Source organism: Penicillium diatomitis (genome assembly GCF_028827545.1).
Source record: "Penicillium diatomitis strain IBT 30728 chromosome Unknown utg000015l_segment0_segment0, whole genome shotgun sequence".
In the NCBI taxonomy this organism is placed as follows: Eukaryota; Fungi; Ascomycota; class Eurotiomycetes; order Eurotiales; family Aspergillaceae; genus Penicillium; species Penicillium diatomitis.
In genome coordinates, this window is record NW_026623187.1 from 1424430 (window position 1) to 1443081 (window position 18652).

The window sequence follows — 18652 nt, forward strand, 5'->3', positions numbered from 1 at the left end:
CGGTCGGGCGACGACCAAGAATGAATTCCACAAGACAAGTATACAGCCAGTCACGATGACGTGTCTCCGCCGTTGGGGAATGACAACCAGGACCAAGTTGATCGCACAGTTTCTTGAAGTCTTGGGGCTCCCAGAAATAGGAGGCTATCCACAATCTAAATAGCTCAAAGAATACGTTCCCCTGGCAGTTTGCGATGGACACCGCCGCAGTTCGCTCGGAGCTAAAATTGGGTCAAAAGATGGCGTCCGGGGGGCGATGCTGCTGACGTAACTGGAGTGTACTTCACCCGGACCGACATGGAAGTACCACTAAACCATTGAGTCAAACATTAAGTTCAGCATGGGCAGTATCGAGGCCAGTGTTTGAGCTATAGTTCAAACCACTGCTCTGTAGAAGTATCGCAGAATACTCTTTGCAAGTACCCTGAGAGCCCGAATCGGGTTCCGATAGTAGTGAATCGTCTTGCAGACGAGTTACTTCCAAAGACGTGGGGGTACTTGGCCGGCACGCCAAGTACTTGTATTATCCTTCCGCAACACGTGAGTGCCAGTAAGTTAGCACTACTACTACTATAGACTAACTCCTACTCGTAGAGGATGTCTCGACTCAACGGTCGCGCGAAACTCTAGGATCTTTTCTGGCCCAGACTTGACAGCGATCAACTCGAATGGTGAACAAAGTGTCAAATTGGCCTGTTAATTCATCATCGGAACCATACCAAATTGCAACCTTCTTCACGACCTCTTTCGTCTACCTGTTGGGGCCCACGATACCTGCATCCGGACACGTCTACGCCCCCCCTTATCGATTAGAGCATCGGACCTGGATCAGCCCCAGTATTGTCAACCACCGGCCTAGGTCGAGACGGCCCCACGCTAACTCGACCTCCACAAAGCCAAACTTCCCCTTTGTCACCTTTTGCTTGCTGCAATATCGGTGGTCGCACAATCATGGCAGGCCAATCTATTCAAGACCGCACGGGCGAGTTCAGCGCCATCCTCGGCCATGCGCAAAAACGCCTTGGCGCATCCAAGGTCGGATCGCAGCGACAGGCGCTGTTGACAGACGCCCAGAAACGACAGGCAAATGGCTTCTCCACATCCGAGCAGGATCGTAAGACTGGCAGGTCGGAATTCGCGCGACGAGCCCGCGACATCGGAAAGGGAATCACAGGGACGACGGCCAAGCTACAACGCTTAGCCGAGTGTAAGTTGAGTCGCCTTAGCGACCATCCTTGCTCGTGCTGCTTGAGATTACGCAATCAACAAAACAAACATCTAACGCAGCATCGCGCAGTGGCAAAGCGAAAGACACTCTTCGACGACCGACCGGTGGAAATTTCCGAATTGACATACGTGATCAAGCAAGACCTGGCGGCACTGAACCAGCAGATCGCCTCTCTGGCGGCGCTGACTCAAGCGCAACATCCAAAGTCCAATCGCTCGAAGACAGACCAAGAAGGAGAACACAATGATAATGTGAGTGAGCGACAGGAAAGAGTGGGACGAATCATGGTTTATATGTTCTTTGTGCTGATCCTCCTGTGGCCAGGTCGTCGTCATGTTGCAGGGCAAGCTTGCCGATGTGGGATCCTCCTTCAAAGATGTGCTAGAAATTCGAACGAAGAATATTCAAGCCTCCCGGACAAGGACCGAGAATTTCGTTTCCTCCGTCTCATCAAAATCGCAAAGTGCATTGGACTCACAACGTTCCGATTCACCGTTATACAACACCTCGGGTCGTCGAACCCCTCAACCAGGATATCAAGGAAACTCATCCGACGTATTGACACTGGATCCTTCCAATCCATCACCATTGGGCCAGTCAGCAATGCACTCAGACCAGCAACTACTAGTAATGGAAGAAGCTCAGTCGAGCAATTCTTACGTTCAAGCACGTGGAGAAGCCATTGAGGCAATCGAACGAACAATCAATGAGCTCGGTGGTATCTTCGGCCAGTTGGCTCAGATGGTCAGCGAGCAGTCTGAAATGATTCAACGCATTGACGCCAACACCGAAGACGTCGTGGACAATGTTGAAGGGGCCCAGAGGGAACTCATGAAATATTGGACTCGAGTCTCAGGTAATCGTTGGCTAATCGCCAAGATGTTCGGAATCCTGATGGTACGTATGGTTCCCTCTATGCTTTGTCTCACAGACGACTGATATATTACAGATTTTCTTCCTTCTTTGGGTGTTGATCTCGTGATGCCTTCGATCTTTACATCCTTTTTGCCGATATTGTACACTAATTCCCCATCCTTTGCGCATCCTCGATCGCTACCAGTTCATTTTGCATGTCTCATGTCTGCTATACGAGCCATTCTTTTTTTGCATCCTTGGACTGGAATGTCTGATCATTCGTTCCGCCCTCTATTTTCTTGTCTCTTACCCGTCCACTATCATAGGGACCACGTCCTGCAGAACGACTTCAACCGTAAATATTCAATGCCATCGCTCAATAAAACAGGCCTCGTGGAGCAGCCTTTCAAGATTACTCTGTTCTGGACAGTTTGTCCGTAAGCTGGTTGGGGTTGTTATTTAGAATTTGGCCGCAGTAGTCCTCATTGGGGCTGCATCAAACCGGCACACATCGGCCAAGTTGACTCGTCGAGAAGAGGCTGTGCGAACCCGTCGATCTTCAATGCACTCGCCCGCCCTTGGTTGAAAGCTCCATTCCCTAGCCATATTAGACTATCTGGACTGGAGTCACGGCGTGGTGTACGGGGCCAGCGCTAAACCCCTATCGAACCACATCTGAGACTCTACGTTGCTTCGAACATTTGACACAGGCTATGATCCAAAACGAGCCTAGTGGAGACCTAAAAGCACATGGAGATATATGAAGCTGGTAAGTCTCTTCGCATAGGTAGGCTTCGATCAATTTGGTCGCTCCAAAACTGATCCGCGCGGCTGTACTTATATCATGCCTGAGGCACGAAAGCTAACAGTCCTCACATCTCAGGCCTCACATCTCGGACCCCATCGCGTGATCGCAATGCATCTTTTATCACATTTCGAAACAGCGAGGATGGAAATTCCACTTTTTCCCGCGATGCCTCTTCACATGATAGCCTCCGGTGGAATATAAACGACACACACAAAACAGCCCACATGCCGCATGATGAAACCTGGTTTTGAAATTAAAGTTGGAGCTTTCATCTCAAACCCTCAAAATGCCATCAACCCAATCGAAGCCATACTCCTGTGTGACTTGCCATCGAAGAAAAGTCAAATGTGATCGCCAGGAGCCATGCTCAAATTGCGCCAAAGCTTGCGCCGATTGTATCTACCAGGCTCCGCCACCTCCGCGGCGCCGAAAGAGGGAACACGATGCTGATGTAGATGTCTCTGTGGAACGAGGAAGGTCTCTCCGCCTAATCCCTAAGGATACACCTCTTGCGGACGGTAGAGAGCGAGAAACCGTGACACCAACAAATGATGCAACAAGGAGCGCCGAGAAATCTCAAGCTGAATCAGGGCAAATGATTGCAAAGGAGGGCGGCTCAGTTTATTTGGATACGTGAGCATTCCTTGTCGGTGAAGAAATCTCCTCATGTGCAGCAGCTGATCTATTGTTAGCACGCTTTGGACAAGTGTGCGCAGAGAGGTTCGTATTTTCCGTTTGCATTGCTCATTTTACCAGATCTTTCTAAGCGCGCATATTAGCTTCCTGACACAACAGAGGTCTTCGGCGTTGTGGCGGATGACAGCGATGATAATATTTCCCAAGGTGGAGATGAAGGCTACTTTTTGTTGTCAGGTCATAAGACTTGCACGAAATTGGCCGAACGACATCCTAATACTCTACACATATTCAAATTATGGCAGACGTTCCTTGAAAGGGTCAATCCATTGACCAAGCTTGTCCATGTTCCGACTGTTCAGCAGCAAATTCTGGATGCCATGAGTGATTTAGAAAATACCAGCAATGCTGTTGAAGCCTTGATGTTCTCAATATATTGCGTCGCTTTGACATCTCTGTGGCCAGAGGAAGTCGACAAAACGTTCGGCGAGGCCAAGAAGAGCCTTCTCTCTAAATTCCGGCGAGGGGCACAGCAGGCTTTTCGAAACGCACACTTTCTTCGTTCATCGAATACGATGGTGCTTCAAGCATTCATGCTGTATTTGGTAGGTTCGTCTGCATCGGCTAGGAATTGCTTCCGCTAAGTGTACTCGTCAGTTGTCGATGCGATCATTTTCTGACCCAGGCACAATTTGGATGTTGAGTGGCATTGCGTCACGTATGGCACAAAAGATGGGTATCCATCGCGATGGCTCCCATCATGGGCTGTCGATATTTGAAACTGAGATGCGACGCCGTATCTGGTTTCAGCTTTTGGTGATGGAAGGAACCTCAGCAGAGTTCTGCGGAGTTGCGGCTGCCCCATTTGTCGACGCCGACACTAAGCCGCCCATGAATGTCAATGATAGCGATCTTGATCCACGAATGACTGAGCCCGCTTGCGAGAAAGAAGGTCCCACTGAGATGGTCTTTGTTCTGGCTCGGTGTGAGTTTGGCAACTGGTTGCGACGATGGAAAAGCGACGCTCCTAGCTCAGGCTCTCCTTGGTCTTTCCTAACGTCCGCGAAGTTGTCAGCAGTAGAGAAAGATCGAAGTATCGATGAACTAGAGACCGTGATGGAACGGAAGTTTTTGAGATACTGCGACCAGTCGATACCTCTTCACTCGGCTGTCATTCTCATGGTCCGGTCAGCCTGTCATTATACGAGATTACTGGCGCATCACCCACGTCACCATCGGGCCCCGAAGACCCCTCTCGCCGAGGAAGAGAAAGACATCGTTTACAAAGTATGTTTGAAGATGATCGAGTACGCTGATTACGGCCAGACAAATCCCGACGTAAGACAATTTGCGTGGCACATAACAAATCACATGCCCTGGGATGCCATCATCTTTGTGTTGTCTGAAATGCGACATGGAAACGACTTTTGCGCAAAAGAGAGAGTTTGGGAGATCATTTGCAATGTCTGTGGTCGATATGTCCGCCACAGGCAAGCGGCCTCGCAGATACCCCTTCACCGGGCGCTTCAACGCCTGTTCCTTAAATCGTGGAGGAGTTACGCTAAAAACTGTCGTGAAAACAACTACACGCCGACAGCTTGTCTGTCCGCGATCAAAAACATGGCGGACACTTGGGGGGACTCCCCCGAGTCGAAGGCTCTACGGGAAGAATTGCGACTAGATGCGAACATTGTCCTAGACGAGCAAGCTGAAGCACCTCGCACTCTATCAGATCGCGAAGCTGGTGGGTTTGAAACTCTCCTCGGCGATAGCCCCTTGAACTGGCTCGAATGGGAGGAACTGTTGAATCAGTGTCCGGATTCGTTCATGGAGGATATGACGGCGATGACAGGTTTCGTATGATGCTGGACATTGTGGCTGGTGGCTTTTGTACCGCTATAGTCGCCTTATTGGATCTGGACCTATTACTGGCTTTGGTGACTAGGCTGCACAGTTTTGCGCAATTTGGAAACAAGTCTTATGACATTTACGGAAATCTCGCTGACTATCTCTTTTTCGTCGGGAGGCTCGGTGTCAGCGTCCACGGGAAGTGAACATGACACTATGAAAGGACTCTGGTGGCACGATCCTCACTACATGAAGCAGACAAAGGCGAGAAAGAACTGGTCTTGTCCTCGCCCTCGGAAACACCCTAATAGTTTTAAACTCCGCATATTTCTGATCTTCATACCCACCTGAAGCTCCTCAAGGGTTGCAGTCAGTCTATCAAATTGCCGTTCTCTCCTTGGCAGCTAAGATTGAGACATGCCTGAAGTTGGCGTCTTGATTTGGGGGCGCTGGTCCGACGGGGCTGGTCCTTGCTCTTTGGCTCCCCCGTCATGGGTTGGAGATTCGGATCATCGAATAGACAGCAAGCCGATGGTCTAACTCCCGCTCTGTCATTGTTCATGCTCGCACCGTGAAGCTCTATCGCCAACTTGACCTGGCTGATGAGATGGTTCAGCACAGTAACCAGATGCCCGCTACCAATGTCTGGGTCAACTAGAAGCACAAGACTCACATCGGCTTTCAAGGTTCTGGACCTGAATTGACGCCAAATGCTTTCCTGTTAACGCAGCCTCTGAATGAGCATGAACGTGTGCTCGAGAACCCACTCAACTCGATTGGCATTTTTGTTGAGAGACAAACAAAGCTGAAGAAATTTTTCATCAACCAGTCAACCATAAGCGCGATGCTGATAGTCCACGGAGTTGAGCCAAATTACGAAGCTAGCTACCTAGCAAGGATGTGACAGTGCCGACTTGGTTGTCAGACATTATATGGGAGCGCGACACCAAGGAGGAGTCTTTGGGTCACTTTCCTGCGTCGCAGATAATGTGGCTGAAGAGAGAGAAAGTCCTAATGGTGAGGCTCATGAGAACTTCGTGGACATTATGTTCAATCTGGCATCGGCGTATGTCGCGCAGGGCCATGTTCGATTGATTGGACAAGTCGTGGCCAAGGAGTGCGAAAGGTCGCGCGACCCACCCACCAAGTCTGGCTCAACATTGACCTTCGAGGATGTCCTGCCAGAGGTGAAAGAAGGCTTCAAGACTGGCGAGCAAGAAGTGAAATGGGGCTCGACATATCGCAGTCATTATAATGTCTCGAGCAGCTTTCGCAGCGACAAAGCCTTCATTGTTGGTGATGCTGCTCACACGCACAATCCTCTCGGAGGCCAATGCATGAACGTGGGTGTCATGTATGCCATAAATTTAATGTGGAAACCCGCGAACGTGACCGAGCAGCGTTCAATGACCAAGGAAGCGAAGAATGCGCTTCTGGGCGCATATGAATCGGAGCGATGACTCTTCGCTCTGAATGTGCCAGGAACAATCGTTCACGATCTCAATAGCCCAACCGCGCCGGGCTACCGCGCACATATCATGCACAACTGGGCTACTTCATGCTTGACATCCTTCGTCATACAATTTGTGACGGTTCGGGACGAACTTCTGAGACGGGAATCGCAACTGTCTTGCTCCTACAAGGGTAATGGCACCCTCAACCAACCGTGTCATGCCTCGGCAAAAGTCCAGCCACGTGATGTTTACCATGGGCCAAGGCAGACCATTGCGACGACTATTGGACCTTTGCATCCATAAAGTGGCAAGTCCAGGCTTATGGCCAGCTGGACATCAAACTGCAGGGGAGGTGCCACGGAAAATAGATGTCATTGACACTTTTCCAATGGCGTGCGAAACACTCCGCCGCAATCCTCAAGAAGGACGCAGCGTGCGTACTGCGACCCGACCGGTATAATGCTGGAATGTTTGAAGGAAAATCTCTTGGGCTGCAGCTGGAGCAGTATTTCTCTGAGCGAGCCTTGCTTACCTGGCGCGTGTAAAGGCGACCAAGGCATGTTGTCAGCATGCGGCTTCTACAGTGTATAAGTGTCTTGTACGACGGCTGCCGAGTAATCACAGCAAGCATTTGTAGCAATATATTTCTCTTCAATAGTTGACTATCAATGAGTATGAAATACTGTTTTTTGTAATCCCGCCAGCCTAAGTCTTTCAATTCTTTCACAGTAGGAGTGGCTTCTTATAGCCTGACTGGAAGCTACGATAGCCACAAGTCCAATGCCCACGCCTTGACGTAAACCAGAAGCGAAGCAGGCGGGAAACATTGAATGAACACGGATGCAATAATAGGAAACATACTACTCGAGACGTAACTATTCAAGACCATATTTTCTACGCTAATGAATCTCGAGCGTTGGGCGCACCATTCAGTTTGACCTGTTCAATTAACGCAGAGAATTCCGTCCGTCTCCAGCTTCCAATTCGGACTTGTGGCCCGGAGCCGAACATTCGGATCCGGATGACCTCTTCGGAGAAGACGTTCAATGTTGTGCAGGCTGTCAATGCCGATGAACTATCAGATTGCCAATGTTCAAACAGGAACGACTGCCCAGAGCATCAGCCCAGGATTGATGCTCAGCTTCGCTATCAGCAAGATGACACTTACGCGTTTACTAGGTTCAGGTCTCCCGTGCATATAAATATCTGGATCGTTCCCAACACCTTCACAGTGCTCAAGCAAAGGCCTGAGGTCGTCTACTTATCTTATATCTGTCCGTCTGAATCAAGTATCAAGTTGACGTGCCTTCAAGATGGCATCAATCGAAGTTGCAGTCATCGGTGCTGGCCTTTCAGGCCTCGCACTGGCACTGTCTCTCCACAAACAATCCATCCCGTGCACAATCTACGAGGCACGATCAGCGTCGCTAGACATTGGAGGTGCAATCATGCTCTCTCCCAACGCCTTACGTATTCTCGATGGCCTTGGTATTTACCGGAAGATCAAAGCTCACGGTTTCGAATTCCAAGACTTGCACTTCTACACCGACAAGCCACTCGAGCTGTTCGAGTTCGGAAACAAAGAGAAATACCAGTACGACGCACTGCGGATCTACCGGCATGAGCTGATCAACGTTTTGGTCTCTGCGCTCCAGGAGAAGGGGATCTCCATCCAGTATGGCAAGAAGTTCACTCGCGTGCTGACCGAGTCGGAGTCCGAAGTGACTTGGGCATTTGAAGACGGCCAGACAGGGCGAGCAGCCTGCCTTGTCGGAGCTGATGGGATTCACTCACGAGTTCGAAGATATCTCTATCCCGACCTCGAGCCCCAATTCACCAACGCGGTGGGCGTGACTGCTGTGGTGCCGACAAGCCAGCTCACGGGTACAGAGGCATACAAAATGCCCCTGACTATTATGAACCCAAGCTACGGCGCCTTTGTAATTGCACAGCAATTGGCCGACGGCTCTGAGGTTCTCATTGGGAAGCAAAAGCGCGCAACGGAAATCGGACGCGACGGATGGAATCAGCTACTCCACAACAAGGCATGGTGCGTGGACTTTCTTCGCCAGGGGTCGGAGAGTTTCCCTGAAATCGTAGGATCCGCCGTCTCCAAGATCTCTCCTGATGAAATCAACCTTTGGCCGTTTTATGTGGTGCCCAGACTCGACACATGGGCTTCGAAGCATTCCCGAGTGGTCATTCTTGGCGACGCGGCTCACGCGATCCCTCCCACGGCTGGACAGGGAGTCAACCAGGCCTTCGAGGACGTTTACACATTCTCTACGATCCTAGCCAAGTGCAACCAGGCAAACCTGGAGCAAGGACTGGAGATCTGGCAGAAAGGTCGTCAAGCGCGCATCGATCAGGTGCTGAAGCTGAATGCCCAGATTGACGCGCGAAGAATGCCTCAGGACCATGGTTCTTCTGCAGGCTTGGACACTGAGCCGTTTGACTTGGCATGGCTCTACAGTCCTGATTTTGATGAGATGGTGGAAAGTTGGTTGGTTGATTTGGTGTGATTGATACAGCTCATGAGTTTTGAGACTGTGTTCTATGATGCAGGTTCACCTGGCATTGATCCGCGGTTAAGTTTTTTCCCCCCTCGGTCACGTCATATTTATAGACTGGGAAATTAAATTCAAGCCCAGAAAAGAACATGGTGCCTGTGGAACCTTTCAGTAGGAAGTCTTGTATATAAAATCTACTTCCCATTGTATAGTGAAGTGGTTGCGCTGGTCTGGTTGGAAACTCTCAATTTCTCAAAGGTTCACCGGCAAATCCCATTCACACTGATCTAAAAGGTATAGTATAGCTAATAGTTACAGAACCACCGGAAGCAAGAAGAACAGACAAGGACATCTCAATGCAATTTTTCAAACACCCAGATTGTGACATGATCATGATTCGTATATTCAATTAGATTCGTCAAACATGATGTTTTCACCTGCTCGTATATCTGTCCTCATGACTGGAGGAGATGAGGATTATTGGAGCTGTAGGTAGGTGATCTGATGGTGTGGCTGCGTTACTTGACAATGAAGCGGGAGCGTTTGAAATAGGTGACTGCTGGGACTCTCGCCCTGCTGGAGGAGGATCGTCATTGCGTTTTGTAACCCGAGGTTCGCTTTGAGCCGAGCTCGTCCCCTCGTAAGAGCTTCTGCTAGAAGAGGACATGAAAGTTCGCGCGCGGCTGCGAGTCGAGGCTGGAATTCGCTGCGAACCTAGCATCTCCACCGGAGTCGGTATTGTGCAGGGAGTTCCTTCTCCTTGAGGAGAGGCAGACGCGAAACTGCCGACGAAGCTTGCCGTTCTTGATCTCTGTCTGTATGCTGCTGAAACAGCTGACAAATTTTCATTACGGAGCGATTCCCCCGGGATTTGAGGGAATTCGGTTTTCTTGGTCGCGTAAACCCCCGTTCCAGTCATTTGCTCGTGAGCCTTGGTAGCCAGAGTCCGACTGACATGGTTGAAAAATTTTGTGGTTTTCGCCCTCCCGCCTGTGTTGTGTGGTGTCTCAGGTGGACTGCTAGGAGTGTGGTGCTCACTGGAGGAGCCAGATTCAGAGTGTGCTATACTGAGACTTGCGATAGTTGTGTCGATTGGGTGATTTGGAACAATGTCAGTACATTGAAGGAATTCCACGTGGTTAACTGCTGGCGTATCCATCCCCGGATCCTTAGGGCCGTGAAGTGCTGTGGTTTGCTCCGCTTCCATGGCCGTTGCAAATGACAGATACAATGACCCCAGCGCGGCAAGCGCCGTGCCCACAATCGGTGCCCATTGCCCTGCAGAGTTGGTCCACTTAGCAAGACATTGATAAATCGCGCGCATGGAAGACAATGCTATAATAGGAGGCATCACACGTCAGGAAATCTGTGGAGACTCACCAATGCTTTGAATAGGCTCCGTCTGATACTCAACTGGACCACTAAAGAAATTCATCTCGCCCTTAATCATGATTGCAAGTACTGCTGCAGTGATAATCGGAATCTCGAGGCACCCCAGCCATGCGCGGACTGTCTTGGTTATATCACTCATTTGCTTCGGCGTGGCTCCGTTGGTGCCCGAAATCGGCACATCGCCCCCATCGCTCGACTGACGCTTACGAGCGAAGATTTCCCAGTTGCTCTCCAGGACCTTGATCCACATCGAAACGAGGCACAGTATCGCGGGGATGCAGCACGCCGCTGCAAGAAGTGTTGCCGCGTTAAAGGTTAATACGTGTGGCGTGGGGATCACGTAGATATTGTTGGCTGCCCCCTGGCGTAACGGCGAGAAGGGGCCACTTGCATCACACATCATGCCACACGTGCTGTTGTAGTAGAACATCCCAGATGTGGCCCAGAAAAGTGAAGCCGGATCGTCAGGCGGGCATGATGTCGGGCTCAAACGAAGAAATTCGACCGTCAAGCCGACGAGCCCGGCGAGGAGGAGAAGCGTCCACAAGAAGATGATGTTTCGGCCGGTACTCATGAAATAAGTCTTCGACTCGAATACCGTGAGCGGTGCGGTCAGTACGCCGATAGCACAGAGTTGAAATGCACCGTATACGTCCATGTCGACAGCGCCTGAATATGAAATAATTAGTCTCCTGTTGTAAGATCCCTGGATAAAAATTCAAGACCTGCAAGTCTCGTCCGCACTTACCACTTCTGTGCAGGGATGCTAAGACAATGCCATGGAGAGCCGCAACAGCAGGGAACAGAAGTGCTGCGGCAAGGCATGCGCTGCGAATCCAGTCTTGTTTACGCGCAAAAATGCAAGCTGCTATCGAAGCGTAGTATCTGCTATCCTGATTAGACTGTGCTCCAAATCTTCCAGGCGCGCCACTTGATGGATGATAGAAAGCAGAATTTTCCTTACAAGACTCGCGTCCCAGGTCCATACTGTCCCGATACAGGCCAAGCACAAACGACCTCGAGGGTCGCATTAGTCGCATTGGGTAGGGCTCCGTCGAGACTGCGTTGCACAATGGAGTCAAGCAGTCTCGCAGTCGCAGGAATAGCTGGCATTGCTCCTTGCTCGGCACTCACGCCCCTGGAAACCACCGCAGATGACTAAATGTCGTCGACAATTGAACTAGAAGCTATGGGCAAAGAGTGATATGCACGCCTCTTCAGTTTCAGTCTAGCAAGGTGGTGTGGGTTGAAGTTATTGAGGACTTTGGCAGTAGAAATTTAAGCCACGGGTCCCTGGAGCTCTTCAAGCTCCGACAAAGCATTGACGGCTTACTCTTTTGCATCAAGCTTGATTCCTGATCGCTGGCCAGCAAGTGGCCAGGGACGAGATTTTGAGAGCCTCAAATCACATGCCTCAGGCCTCACAGAAGCGGAGAAGCTGTCCAGGACGACGGGATGAATGACAGGGTGAGGAACAGAGTGCAAGAAGCACCCTCGGCCTGGCCGACTGTCAATACGCCTGGGCGCTACTCCTGATCCTCATGGTCCTTCCACTCGCAAGCCTCAATTCTCTCTAAGAGGAACTTGCTGAATCAATGATCATCACCAGCACTCGGGCGCAGGATGCGAGTCGAAAGTCAAAACAAACAGTCGGGTATTCTCTGCTCGCCTCCGATTGGGATTCTCAACCCAGATCATGGAGGCTGTGCCCTGAGGATGCCCGTTTTGCTTCAGTCCGGGTGTCTTATTGGATTGGAACCACCTGGAAAAGGCTGAGAGGGGTCAGACGTATTCTATGCACGTCTGTTCATCCCGCCAATCTGAGGGAGGCGCTTTTGCGCCTCAGTAGAGCGCTCGGGTCACGCGAGACTCTGCCAGGTCAAGATCAGTCGCCGTTAGGTCTTGACATGGATCATAGCCTCATACACGCATGGACACGCGACTGATATGTTTGTGCCGCAGTCTCCATCCTCCCGGTCGTCATTAAGCTCTGTGGAGTGGAGTTGGACATGTTTGGTTGCCATGAACCAAGCAAGTGAAGATGAATGGCGATGGGTTGAGCCCATTTTGGCTCGGCAGGTGCGCCCCACGTGCCGTGGGGCCACTTCCCGGGCGCAGGGCCATCCATGCTTTGGACTCTGCTCTTCTCAAGCATCTTCAAGTTTCCAGTCCACAGATGAGAATATTCGTCCCCGGCTCGAGAGCGATTCCGCGTAGCCTTGATCCCTCTCTGGGTGCCATCCAGTGGGAATGTAGTCGTTGATCATGGAAGGACTATTATCTGGGGAGGTAGGTCTTCCTAGCTTATGTCAAGTACCCACCATCGTCTGCAGGGCTGGATGATGCTCTCTGCTGACGAGAAAAGACGCCCGATCAATTCTATTGCGCACCGACAGCCCTTGGCAGACCGAGCATGGGTTGGCCTGATCGTCCAGGAACTAATCAGAGAGGTCAGCCCTCCCATGTGTCTTGAAATGACCAGGTTCGCTGTGAGGGCCCCCAGATGAGGTTCAGGGTCTGATCAGCGGGAGGAAACTCATTTATGCAGTATTCGACCCTAAGGTTCCTCGCTAAGAACCAGGCTGTGTGGAATGTGGAAATCTTGGTGGCGCGAGAGCTTCACCGTTTTTAACCATCAGATATCCCCATCTCCTCGCTCAAATGACGCCTCAGCTGCCGTCTTTCGTATTCTCTCTACCTGAAATCATTGGCATTACCATGGGGTGATCGATCGCACAAGCCTACTGTTTACATCCCACGAAGTTCGCTGAGTTATTTATGGTGTCTACGAGGGCTTCACCTACAGTATCAGTGACTAAATCGACTATCAGCGGACCAATAGCCAGTTTGGAAGTCTCTCAGACCAAACCAAAGCTTCCAGCTTCATCGCCATCTTACGCAGAAAATTTTCTCTGGTCTAACCCACGTGCGTCATCATCATCTGGCGCGACTGACGATCAAAAACGACCTCAATCTATATCGAGTCTGAATTGGCTCATCGGTGTGTGTATGAACTGAAGGTCCCAGCTCCAGAGACCAAACTGAGCTCTAAGCTTCAATTCCATCCCTTGAACAAGCCGGGCCGGGCACGTGCGAGACCCCTCGTATAGACGTCGCCAACGGAAACCAAATCTCTTCCCGGTCGGGAAGTCAGAAGTCGCTGCAACCCCGCATCGGACGAGAAGCGAAGAGTGGGAAGTTGGCGGAGATGGCTGGAGATTTGGATACAAGCAAAATCAAGGACTGGCGGTCGATCATCACCTTGATACTTTTTGTGATTACCAGTGAGTGCACAGGCTTTCGAAGAGGGTGGCTGAAAACATGAGAGACTGATTGTTTTTGCCGTGTCTGCAATTTACAAAGATATCATTGTGCTCTTTCCTTTCAAAGTACCCATCTACATCCCTCGAGTGCTCTACAATGCGGCACTCGATATGCTGAGTAGCTTGCGCATAATCACCTCGCGCAAGCTGTCCCCATCCACCCGGGCTGGTACTCGGTGGTTCGTACGATTTCAATTTCCCGTGAATTTTGTGACCGCACCCCTAGCCACCGACCTATTCCTGCTCGCGATCTTGGCCATCGGGCGCAAGGAAGTCCACGATGGGACTCTCGGCTCCGACAATATTCAACCCATCGATATCATGGCCTTCTTCCTCACCCTGGCTTACATCGCCATCTCGATCGATGCGTCAGGCTTGATTCGATGGCTTGCATTCAAGGTCCTTTTGCGTGCTGGCGGAGTTGGCCATTGGCTGTTTTTCTACCTGTACGCCTTCTTCTTCGCACTTGGAAGCTTCATTGGCAACGATCCGATTATCCTGTCCGGCACAGCCTTTTTAGCCTACATGACCCGAGTATCCAGTAACATTGCGCACCCGCGGGCTTGGATTCACAGCCAATTTGCGATTGCTAACATCGCGTCTGCGATTTTGGTTTCCTCGAACCCAACCAATCTAGTGCTTGCCGGAGCATTTAACATTACGTTCATTAAGTACACAGCCAACATGATTGTTCCTGTAGTCGTGACAGCAATAGTCGTCTTTCCCTTTTTGCTCTACATCATCTTTACGGACAGGGCTTTGATCCCATACTCCATTGAAATGCACGAGCTTCCCGACGACATGAAGAACAAACCTCCCGTCAACCCAAACATTCCGCATGCCCGAGGAGAAGCTGAGATTGAAGAAACGCAGGACGAGAGTGTTCAGTTGTTATCTCTGGAAGAGATCATGAATCCTTTCTTGGACAAGAAAGGCGCTACATTCGGCGCTTTGATCATGGCTGCGACTCTCATCACCGTCCTTGCATTAAACGCAGTCACTTCGTCTTCTTCGGGCGAGACTCATCCCGTGTATTGGGTGACTTTGCCGGGAGCCTTTGTCATGTTCTGCTGGGATCTGGCATCTGGCTGGACTCATCGTCACGAGACTCGAGATATTGCCGCCAAGGGCAGGCGTGAAATGGAGTTAGCCAGGATCAATAAAGAGCGTTCGCAATCCTCGCAAGATATAGCGACCGAAAACGAAAAGATCTCAGGATCAAAAGAGCAGGATTCTCCCATCTTGCAGGAGAGTATGCTGCAGACCGCTTCTACAAGCTCGCCTGATGACAGTCATTCGAGCTCTACCAAATCGGATATGGCAGCTGACGCGCGAGCTATTCACACTGATCAAGCAGATTTGCCAGCAAATCGAGACCCCCACATCGAGCCTTTCGTGCAAGTAGAAGAATGTGCTCCTCGAAAGAATGTCTTGACCGATGCGTCAGTCACAGTTGAGACGGCGCCAGGCATTGTTGGAGATCTCGAGAAGACGAACACCCCGGGTGGACAAGAGACCAGTGGTCCACGGACTTTGGTATCTTTGTCGCAGGATTTTTACCATTGGCTGCAAGTCACTTTTCCAACAGTCACTGTGGTAGTCTCGCACATGCCATTTCCTCTCGTTCCGTTCGCATTCTCTATGTTTGTGCTCGTCCAGGCCCTCGTTACAAAAGGCTGGGTACCTGTCTTTGCATACGGATGGGATCATTGGGTTGAGAAGACGGGAACTGTTGGCGCGGTTGGTGGCATGGGACTCCTATCTGTCATACTCTGCAATGTGAGAAAGAACGCCCAACTGCCGAACGACTGGTTCTCTCCTAGAAAGATTTGGGCTAACATCTGTCTTGGACTATTCCTCAGTTCGCTGGAACAAACATCGGTACCACTATTCTACTTTCCCGAGTCATCCAAGCATGGCAACAAATCCATCGCCAAAACGGGTTGCCCATCAGCGACCGAACATTCTGGGCAACCGTGTACAGTATGGCGATCGGGGTGAATTATGGCGCATTCAGCACGGCATTCAGCGCGTCGCTTGCTGGGCTGTTGTGGCGTGATATTCTAAGAAGGAAATTCATCCGCGTTGGAAGCATTGAATTCGCGAGAGTCAACCTTCCCATCATTGCCATCTCCATGGTTGTTGGCTGTACTGTCCTCGTTGGTCAGATCTATATCACGCGGAAAGATACACCCTACGACTCATGAAGTTATCTGTTCGAATTAATGTCTATTCATTCCTCATGATGAACACGGCCGTGATCCATCAAAGAAGTGAATAGCGTGGCACTGTGACGAGTGACGACTAATGAATTTATTATTCTCCGTGCATCTTTTCTGAATAGGGCCTGTTGGTTGACAATCGGCCAAATCAGTTTCGTCTCGCCCATTGGAGGAAGGACGCTATGGTCGCTATGCCTCGGCTGGATTCTCTGATCCAAATTGAGATTCCCAATACTTTTTGACCCCCTCACAGATCCCTTGCGTATCCCTCCAGCTTTCAAATTCAGATTCGAGTTCACAAGCAGTCCACATGATGTCTGCCCAGAACTGTTTCTCCACATCGCGGCCAAAGGACTCGATCGTCTCTTCCGGGATCGTCCATGCCCTTGTAAAAGAGCCATCATCATTGAAGACTGGCTTGACATTGCTCATGTTCAGGAAAATGGTTGCGGGGTTGAACTTGGGGAAATTCGCATGAATGAAGAACGCACTGGGTGCGGCTGCCTGAGACCCATTCACGCGCCATTGCCCGCCTTGGGTAAGTCTGTAGTCCTCACGAGGATTGAATTGTACCATCGCGGATCCTGCCAACCCACCTTCAGTACGATGGCCCATCGCGCATAGCGGTTCGCTGACTTGGTAAAATGGCTCGCCAAGCGCAGCTGCGGCACTGACGAAGGTCTCTTTGTCGCCTTCGCCGGGTGCACCCTGCGAGAAGAGTCGATAGTAATGCGAAGGTCCCCAGAAATTGTAGTATGTAGAGAGTAAGAGGGTTTTCAAGTGACTTGTTTTGGAGATGAGCAACTCTCCCGACTCTGTGGATTGTCGAATAGTCGTGGGCTCGACGTCTTGCGATGAGATCTCGTAGTATAACGGAGAAGCGGAAGAAGCCCAGAAATCAGGCCATGTCACCATCTTTGTGCTCTTGAAGGGCTCGTTCTCGAATATGGACTCGGGCCTTGACAAAGGAAAGGCGTCCGCATCGAGAAACAGGATCTCCTCGAAGGAGGAGAAGAGCATGGCGAATGGCTTGAGTTGATACTTTTCGATCTTGACAATTCCAGGAACAGCGTCCAGGATGTCTGTCATGACAATGCACTTGGCGTCCAGCGACGGAAGAACCTTGTCACATATCTTCTCCTCGTATTCTTCATGTGTGGCAAGGAAAACCTCGACCGGCAGCTTGGATCCTGTGCGACGCAGCATGCGTAGCGAAATGACTAAAACGGGGAGATAGGCACCTCCTGCAGTTGTGACCAGCCCTCTTGTCCCTTCAGTGTAGTTGAGGTGAGGTGGACTCGTGTTGATTGCATTCACAAAGTCGCTGTGAGCACTTTTCATGTGAAGTACCTCTCGTGAGGACATCTTGAGAAGCTCCGGCCGAGGAACCGGTTCGGACATGGAGAATCGGGTTGCGGTAGCATCTCCAAGACGCTGTGGGGGTCTACATTGTGGTTCAAATGCGAGTAGTAGCGGCTGGAATTCGGTCCAAAACCCAATATGCTCGTTGATGTTGTAAGAGTACCCCGTGGGTGTCTCATCGATTCGGGATACCCTTTGCACCAAGTCGAATCGGCTGGTCAAGAACCAGACGGACAAAGCAGCAACGGACAGTACAACAGAGAATCGACCTCTCCGGATTGCCCGCATAAAGCTCATCTTGAGCTCGTGGGGCACATTGACTGTCAGCCAGGTGAGTTGAGTGAGCCTGTGAGCAGATGGAGACGCCAAGTGCGCGGCGAAAATTGCTATCGTTGCACTCGAGGCTTGGGAGGATGTTTGATTCGAAAGAGATAAGAAATCTCCGAACTCCTCTCAGGGCTCAGTATAAGCCGTCTTGGATCAGTGCTGCATTGGTACCCCTCAGGAACCTGCCTCGATTGCTGTAAGAATTGTCCGGATGCGGCTTTTGTATAGCTCGTGAGCAGCTCCCGCGCATCACCTCATCCTCAACTACGGTTGCCTCGAATTGGTGGGCACTTCCGGGCCACACGTACGTAATCGAGGAAACCCTGAACCTGGATGAACCTGAACAAGCCATTCCCCTAACAAAGCGCATTGTGCTCAGCCCAGGATCTGGTGCTATCACCTTAGCTAGATTGAGGACGGGGAGTTGACCGGGCGATGTGACACTGAGAGTGAATCTACCAAGCGACCGCAGGCGGAATTACCTACAAAACCCGCACTGAGAAACAATATTCTAAGTACACGACTTTGAGCTGCAGGCTCAGTATCTGAAGAAAGCAATTTTGCTGGGACGAATTCTCTTCGGAGGCGCCTTGTTAGATCTTTACAAAGACAACCCATATAGCAAGACCTCGTGAGATTCCAATTCCTGCACCGGCCAACGCTTTCCGAGAACCTCCCAAGGCCCTC

The 18652-nt window shown here is 50.8% G+C and overlaps 7 protein-coding genes across 7 annotated transcripts; 5 read left to right on the plus strand and 2 right to left on the minus strand.

Moving 5' to 3' along the window:
• Positions 1–951: 951 nt before the first annotated feature.
• On the plus strand, positions 952–2210 carry N7539_009234 (t-SNARE syntaxin; the record flags this gene model as incomplete). Its single annotated transcript, XM_056938829.1, has 4 exons — positions 952–1207; positions 1298–1479; positions 1553–2125; positions 2178–2210. The coding sequence occupies 4 exons, from the start codon at positions 952–954 to the stop codon at positions 2208–2210; spliced, it is 1044 nt and encodes a 347-aa protein (XP_056786206.1).
• A 967-nt stretch (positions 2211–3177) lies between these two features.
• Positions 3178–5390, plus strand: N7539_009235 (Zn(II)2Cys6 transcription factor; the record flags this gene model as incomplete). Its single annotated transcript, XM_056938830.1, has 4 exons — positions 3178–3524; positions 3584–3611; positions 3671–4132; positions 4185–5390. The coding sequence occupies 4 exons, from the start codon at positions 3178–3180 to the stop codon at positions 5388–5390; spliced, it is 2043 nt and encodes a 680-aa protein (XP_056786207.1).
• A 917-nt stretch (positions 5391–6307) lies between these two features.
• N7539_009236 (uncharacterized protein) lies at positions 6308–6835 on the plus strand (the record flags this gene model as incomplete). Its single annotated transcript, XM_056938831.1, has 1 exon — positions 6308–6835. One exon carries the CDS (start codon positions 6308–6310, stop codon positions 6833–6835), a length of 528 nt encoding a protein of 175 aa, XP_056786208.1.
• A 1307-nt stretch (positions 6836–8142) lies between these two features.
• N7539_009237 (FAD-dependent oxidoreductase) lies at positions 8143–9351 on the plus strand (the record flags this gene model as incomplete). Its single annotated transcript, XM_056938832.1, has 1 exon — positions 8143–9351. One exon carries the CDS (start codon positions 8143–8145, stop codon positions 9349–9351), a length of 1209 nt encoding a protein of 402 aa, XP_056786209.1.
• A 421-nt stretch (positions 9352–9772) lies between these two features.
• N7539_009238 (uncharacterized protein) lies at positions 9773–11844 on the minus strand (the record flags this gene model as incomplete). The annotated part of the gene is made up of 4 exons (XM_056938833.1): positions 9773–10674; positions 10720–11400; positions 11480–11616; positions 11696–11844. The coding sequence occupies 4 exons, from the start codon at positions 11842–11844 to the stop codon at positions 9773–9775; spliced, it is 1869 nt and encodes a 622-aa protein (XP_056786210.1).
• Positions 11845–13392: 1548 nt separating this feature from the next.
• N7539_009239 (putative arsenite efflux transporter ArsB-like) lies at positions 13393–16261 on the plus strand (the record flags this gene model as incomplete). Its single annotated transcript, XM_056938834.1, has 5 exons — positions 13393–13454; positions 13563–13732; positions 13785–14015; positions 14095–15794; positions 15917–16261. 5 exons carry the CDS (start codon positions 13393–13395, stop codon positions 16259–16261), a joined length of 2508 nt encoding a protein of 835 aa, XP_056786211.1.
• A 204-nt stretch (positions 16262–16465) lies between these two features.
• Positions 16466–17935, minus strand: N7539_009240 (alpha-mannosyltransferase; the record flags this gene model as incomplete). Its single annotated transcript, XM_056938835.1, has 1 exon — positions 16466–17935. One exon carries the CDS (start codon positions 17933–17935, stop codon positions 16466–16468), a length of 1470 nt encoding a protein of 489 aa, XP_056786212.1.
• Between the last annotated feature and the right edge of the window lie 717 nt (positions 17936–18652).